A 7034-nucleotide genomic window follows, 5' to 3' on the forward strand; every position below is an offset into this window, starting at 1 on the left:
AGCACAATAGTATTCCATCACCCGCATATACCACAGTTTGTTCAGCCATTCCCCAATTGAAGGACATCCCCGCCTTTTCCAGTTTTTTGCCACTACAAAAAGTGCAGCTATTAATATTTTCGTACAAGTCTGTTTATCTATGATCTCTTTGGGGTACAAACCCAGCAATGGTATGGCTCTGCTGACATTTTAAAGAGAGAATGTCACTCGCTTTAAAAACAAAAATGTCTCTTTTCAGGTCTGATCCGGAAACTGATTGAAGATGTCGAGCAAAACGACCAACACCAATAGCGTGGCTCAGGCCCGGCGGACTGTCCAGCAGCTGAGATTAGAAGCATCCATAGAGAGGATCAAGGTAAGCATCTTCCCATTTGGCCAGTGTGGGAAACTTCACTAGCCTCTCTGCCCACCTATAGGGCAATCCTAGAATTTTGCCTGAGGCCCAGAGAGGGAAGATGAATGGCAGCTCTCCCCCCCACACACACATTTTTCTGTGCCAGCAAAGGTACATCCCGCCTGGAAGAAGCCCCCACAGGGGAGCCCTCGGGGAAAGGGATCTTTAATGGTCTCATTCATTACCTCTAGTTTGCCATCTTCAGTTGGGCGTTCTAGAAAAGCTAGTTGTTCTTCAGGCATTTCATCCATGGCCAACTTTTTGTTGGGCCATTTGGGGTTTTCGTGGCAGAGATGTGGAAGGGGTTTGTCATTTCCTTCTGCAGCTCATTATACAGGTAAGGAACCTGAGGCAAACAGGGTCAAGTGACTTGTCCAGAGTCATACAACTAGTAAGTGTCTGAGGCTGGATTTGAACTCAGGTATTCCTGACTCTAGGCTCAGCCCTCCAACCCCTTCTCTTTCCTCACTGGGCTTCCCCATCACTTCTGAAGGGGAGACAGAAAGTGGTGGGGGGAGGAGGAATCTTAAGGAGTCCAAAGGCTATAGAAGATAAAGGTTTAAAACAAATACTCTTGCCTAAAAATCATAGTGGTCTCTAAAGAACAGATTTCCCCGGCCTGTTTATTTGACCAAGTCCACACTCCCACCATCCTGTTACTCTCTCAGGAGGCCACTGATCCATCTGAGAATTTGTGAGGCTAAGCCTTGGAGCCAAAGCCCAAGGTAGGCTGGTTTGTTCACAGCAAGGTCTTCAGAGACAGTGATGTCTTTGATTCGGCATCCAACCTGTCTTTTTTCCCTGATCTTCCGCCCTTCGCCATCCCCACCCCCATTGTCTTTAGGGACGAATTCAGAAGATTCTGTACTCTGCCCTGTACTCGGTGTCTTGGCTCTGAGCCCAAGACCTTCATTCAGTTTTTGAACTCTGTCCCACATACCAGCCTCGATTTTGTCTTTTATTTAGTAGAAACCAAGACATAGCCTGCCACTGATTCATACGTGTTTTACAAGTTTGGAAATAGAGCTTTTTTTTTTTTTTTTAATAAAAGTTTCTTCCCGCCCCCCTCCCCTTCTCTTTGGTTCATTTTTACTCCAGGTTTCCAAGGCCTCTGCGGATCTCATGTCCTACTGCGAGGAACATGCCAGGGGTGACCCTTTGCTCATGGGAATCCCGACTTCAGAAAATCCCTTCAAGGATAAAAAAACTTGCATCATATTATAGTGGGTTGGGGAGCCCCATGGGTGCCGCCCCTCCATGATCTAAGCAGCTCCATGAAGAAACGTACCTTCCGCTCACTTGGTAACCACTGCTAAAAAACGAAAATGCTTTTAACTTGTAAAAAAAAAAAAAAAACAACCCCCCCCCCCAATGAGTTTTAAAGCCTTTGTTTTAAAGTCTCCCTCTCTTTAGAGTGTACCCTTTATGACATGAATGAGAGTCGTCGACTTATTCTTGGTTTCCAGTTGAAATGATTCAAGGTGGTTATTCTCTTGGGTTGGCTTCACGCTGAAGGAATGCTGGTTTGGGTTGGTTTCTATGTCAATTCCTGGCCCGTGCTCTATTTTTTTGATTTGAGGGAAGACCAAAGTTGCCTCCTCCTCTTTCCAGATCCGCCAGGCCCGTGAAGCCCCGGGGCCCTCGGCAAATCCAATCTCTAAAATGCTTAACTTCTCAGCATCCTTAATCTGGTTGGTGCCTCTCAACATACACTATACAAGTGACGCATGTGTTTGGCGTGTATATATGATTTTGTATATATACATTTCAAAGTGCATCTTTTCTAGTTCGAAAACGTCTTTCCCGGTCTACCGCAGCCCCCCCTGCACGCTAGCCCACTCCCTCGAATTCTGCCTCTGTTTCCAGTTGTGCGCAAAGCGGCCACAACTGCATTTGCCAATGACTTCTGGGTTCAAAGGGCGGCCCGCCCCCCCGAGTCGTTCTCACGATACCAAATTCGAGTCATTTTATCCTCATCGTCATCTCTCCCTTTCGTTTGCTTCTCTGGTCCTCACGGCCTAAATACAAACGGTGCCAATTTAAGAGAGAGCAAAACAAAAACCCTCTTGTAATTTGAGGTGCTACGCTGTGAGGGCCCCCTTTGCTTTTATGGTCTCCGCACAGTCAGGATACAGAATCACACAAAATCCCCGACCTGGATCGTAGTCCACCCCGTGCCTCTTTGTAGCCTCCCTCCTGACGAGCGGCCATCCATCCAGGCGAGTGAAAACTCCGGACGCCTTCTCAGAAGAATTCTTTTTTAATACATAAAATAAAATACTTAAGAGGAAACCAGTGATCCCCAATTCCAGCTATCAGAATATCCCCCCAAAAATGCTAGTCAAGAATCCCTGATCTAATCCCCCCCATACCTGAAAAAGAACCCCGTTACGGCCATCTACCCTCCGTTTAAGACCTCCAGGAGAGGTGAACTCGCTGCCGCCCAAGGCAGCCCATTCCCCTTCGGGGTTACTCTGAGGGTTAGGAGATCTCTCCGAACCTCAGACCTAAATTTGCCTTTGAATTCAGCCCTCCACAGCCAAGCAGAAAAAGTATGATCAGGAGATGACGAGAAGAGGGAGCTTCCATGAAGAGAGCCTGGTTCTCTCCACAGAGAAGGGAATATCTATTCTAGCCTGCTAGATTGGGGGCAGCCCCTCTTCTTTCCCCCTCCTCCTCCTCCAACTTGCCCTCCTTGCCCAAATCTCACCTCGCAGAGGGGTTTGCTTCATCCTCTCGCCCAATCCCAGGTCGATAGGTGGGTGAGGACATTTGTCCAGAAGGAGCCAAAAAGGTCCAGGATGCTTGGGGATGTTCCACTTCTTAGCCCGTCACCAGCCAGCCTACCCTGTCCAGCCTCTTCTTGGAAGCAAGAATGGGCAGTGCAATAGAACCTAAAAAAGAACTCATCTTCTCACTCCCCCTCTAGGTTATTCCATAGCCACCATCCCTTTTCATAGGTTTTACTGCTGAATTTAGACGGGTCCATAATCTGGTCAAGAGGGGCCTTTTTTCTGACAGACACAGAACTTAAACTGACCACACTAGACGTTTTCGAATTAAAATTACTCCACTTCCATTTATTAACCCCAGTGCCCTCATCTGTAAAATGGGGATGCTGACGCCGACACTGTCCCCTCCCAGGGTCACTGTGGGGAGACTTGGAGGCGTTCTAGAAATTTGAGTCCTTAGGGATGTTCATTACAAATCAAAGTTGCCAAAAAATCTCTGCAAAAAGAAGCATCCACGGGAATTCTCTCCAGAGCTTCTTCTCATAGATCCTGCATGCCATTCTTGAAGATGCCCCCCCCTCCCCCTTTGGAGATCTTTTTGTTTCTGTTTCGGGTCTTGTGATGCCTTGGGGAAAAAACCATTCAACTCGGTATCCCTAGTGGCCACCAGATAGATTCTCCTCTTCTTTTCTCTGTGGCTCCTATTTCCGAGGGGGCGAGTCCTTGCCCTTCCGTGGCTGGGCTTCCCCCTTACTCTTCCCAATTGATTTGTAAACTGCTGTTCAGGGCTGGCATTTGTCCCCTCCCCGAGTGAAAGACAGACCTCGACTCCCCTATGTTCAAAGCAGAAATGTCGCCCCGCCCTTCCGAAACGTTAACTCGGAGACATCGATGACAAACAACGTTCCCGACGTCCCGGCTGCCTCCTCACACTCGCATCCTTTTTTTCAATGATTCTATTTTTCTAATGACCATTTCAAAATATTCATCTGTCTTTTCCATTCTGATTTTTAGCCACGTGTCATTAATCACGTAGAACGCAGCTTGTTGGAAAAATATCTTAAGGCAGTTAACTGGAATACGCTTGACTTCATAGGGTCGCCATTTCGGGCAGTCGCCCTTTATTCGGTAGTGTTAAACAGACCCTTTTATACAGCCCAGCTCCCTTATTTCTAGTAAATGCCGAGGCACGGCCCCTCTGCCCTGGTCCAGCTGTTCCTTCCACTGGCCTGTTAGAGACCATCAGAGGCCTTCAAATGTGGGAAATCCTCCCCAACCAGCAGTGAAAGCAAAATGGCCCCAAGTCTAGAACTTTGGCTTCTGGACCAAGACAGAGTGAGAAACAGAGTGTTGATGTACCTAGAACCCAAAAGATTATACGAGAGAAAAGATAATATATATGTATATGTTAAACAGAAGTACAGAAGTCACTTTTATTTAACCGGCTTGATTCCCCGTGTAAGGTTCGGGGCTCTGGTAGCAGCTGCTCTGATGATTTGGGGCACGTGCCTGGGTGTAGAAATTTTTTCAGCTACCACTGAAATGTCCATAGAGCTACCCATCCACATCCGTGTATATATATAAACTGTGTCCCTCTGCCTTTATTCCCGCAGAAGTTCCTACAACGTGGGTTCAGTGTATGTACTTTGACGGTAGTTTTGCAATAGGCTGTTTTTCTTGGTTCCTCCCCATCCCTCCATTTTTCCAGCCCGTCCGTACAGTTTTTATTTCATCTCGAGGTCTCCGTGCCGTGACCACATACAAAATCGAACTTACTGGTCCCAAAATCTTTTACAGAAACACCTTTTGATCGGGGGAAAGCTTTTCTGTACCAGATAATCAGTTCTACCCAATACTACGTAGTTTCTGCTCGCTGCTCCTTTTTCCTGTGAATCTGGTTCAAACATTCCCTGGGCTAATCAAAATCGAAAGTGCCATATTCGCCTTTTCCAGAAAAGGTCTGGTGTTTGCTTTCAGCCCAACGGAGACAATTTTTATACTTTTTTCATCGGTCAACCACCAGGAGAAAAAATGTATACCAATACTTTAGTGTATATAAATGTGCAGATGTTTTAACAGACACCTAAAGGCTTAGGGAAATGCAGAGGCATCTTGAAATCTGAGGCCGAGGCTAGACTAACAAACAGTGGAGGATGTGTTAAGCTGTCTTCTCAGTTCTCTTTTAGCTAACTTAGGAAAAATGGCATTAGCGATCTGGCTCCCCCAAACCGATTTTCCGTTTTAAGTCTGCATTTGAAAAGACGCCCAGGCTGAGGAAACAAATTCCCCGCTGTCTACCCGCCCCCCAACCCAAAAAATGACCATCCAATGGGGCAGATCGATTTCTAAGAAATCGAATTAGAATCCTCATGAGGAAACGGAGATGGAGATCCACCGTTCCCACTTTATTGGCAGTGGTACAGAAATGAGGGAAGGGATCCCCTTCTCCAAATCACCAAATCCCAAAGTTGGCAATGACCCTGGGGGCGTCTCGTCCAACCCTTCCGGCCGGACGCCATCCCCGATAGCTAAGTGGTCATCTAGACGTCGCTTGAAGACCTTCAGGGGGGCAGAACCCACTGACTTGCAAGGCAGACCATTCTCCTTCTAGATGGTATAATTGTTTGGAAGACTTTCCCGACCTCAGACCTCAATCGGCCTATTTGCATCCAAAATTATTATTTCTTTCCTTGCCCTCTAGGGCCAAACCAAGTCAATCTAAACTCTGATCCTTCCCGGGTCTTCTCTTCTCCAACCCAAGGTCCTTTGGTCCATCCTCAGAATACCCAAACTCAAAGATAAATATCTCGGCTACCCTCCCCTGGACGTTCCCTGAAATGCTGTTTTCCGGTACTGTCCATGTACTGGAGTTCCAAAAGTTTCTTGTAATGGAAGGAATATTGACCTGGGACTGCCCACCTTTGGGCGACCCACTTTCCTGCTCTTGCCCTTCCTTAGTTTCCTGGTCGAAGCGATGACAGTTGAACCAGATGACTTCCGGTCATTCCAACTGGAACACTCCATTGTCCAATGATCCTTCCTTCCCCCACCATCTTAGTGCTGTAGGAATTGCTGTCTCCGATATCTCGATGTTGCTCCTTCTCTCATGTGTCCCGAGCTAACAGCCTTTGAGAGTGTTTGTTCTTGGATTCTTTTCCCACAATTGGAAAAACTACCCTCGTCCCTTCCTCGCGTGGTGATGACGGTGTTTTGTTTTCTCCCGATTTGATGAACTCGGTGACTTTCTCGATGTTCTTTGTATTGTTCATGTAACTCCCTCCCCGTGTCCTTTGGGTGTCCCTGGCAATCTGCCTTGGATTTCCAGGCGATTCCGCCCTAGCTGTCTTAGAACAACCTTCTTTGGCTACCTGTGTGTTCTGTGTTGTAGTTAACCTTGACACTGTGATCATCGTTTGAAAGACTGTAAAAGATGGAAGCATTTCTTTCCCAGCTCATATGTTCAATAGCACGGATACAAATCAAATGAATTAAAAACATCATGGCTTTCTATACTGAGTCTGCCTCCGCTTGTCTCCTTCTGTTCGCCGGGAGCGTCGTGGAAGAAGGGGTCCCCCCGCCACCGCCGCCTCCCCGGGCCCAAGTCCGTTTGGCTGGTGGCCGTCACGCCGCCGGGGCTGATGGGACTTTATCCGAGGGCGCTGATGTTCGGAGGGGGCATCCCCCCACCCCCTTCCCCGGGCGCCCCTCCTAGCCAAAGGGCCAGCCCCAAACCCCAGAGTCCTCGTTCCCCTGCTGCCCTGCCTCAGATCCTCTCTCCCTGCTCCCATCCTCGGGAAGAAGGTGATTCCAGGCAGCAAAGAACTCCTCCCCCATTCCTTCATTCTGGGAGCCATGGGGGGAGAAGCACCGATTGCCCACAAGCCACCCATTCTGATGGGAGTCAGAGG

The 7034-nt window shown here is 48.0% G+C and overlaps 1 protein-coding gene across 1 annotated transcript; it reads left to right on the forward strand.

The window, feature by feature from the left end:
- Positions 1–224: 224 nt before the first annotated feature.
- GNG12 (G protein subunit gamma 12) lies at positions 225–6642 on the forward strand. Its single transcript, XM_044683774.1, has 2 exons — positions 225–355; positions 1493–6642. Exons 1-2 carry the CDS (start codon positions 263–265, stop codon positions 1616–1618), a joined length of 219 nt encoding a protein of 72 aa, XP_044539709.1. The 5' UTR covers positions 225–262; the 3' UTR covers positions 1619–6642.
- The last annotated feature ends 392 nt before the right edge of the window (positions 6643–7034 follow it).

Source organism: Gracilinanus agilis, unplaced genomic scaffold, assembly GCF_016433145.1.
Source record: "Gracilinanus agilis isolate LMUSP501 unplaced genomic scaffold, AgileGrace unplaced_scaffold34339, whole genome shotgun sequence".
NCBI lineage: Eukaryota > Metazoa > Chordata > Mammalia > Didelphimorphia > Didelphidae > Gracilinanus > Gracilinanus agilis.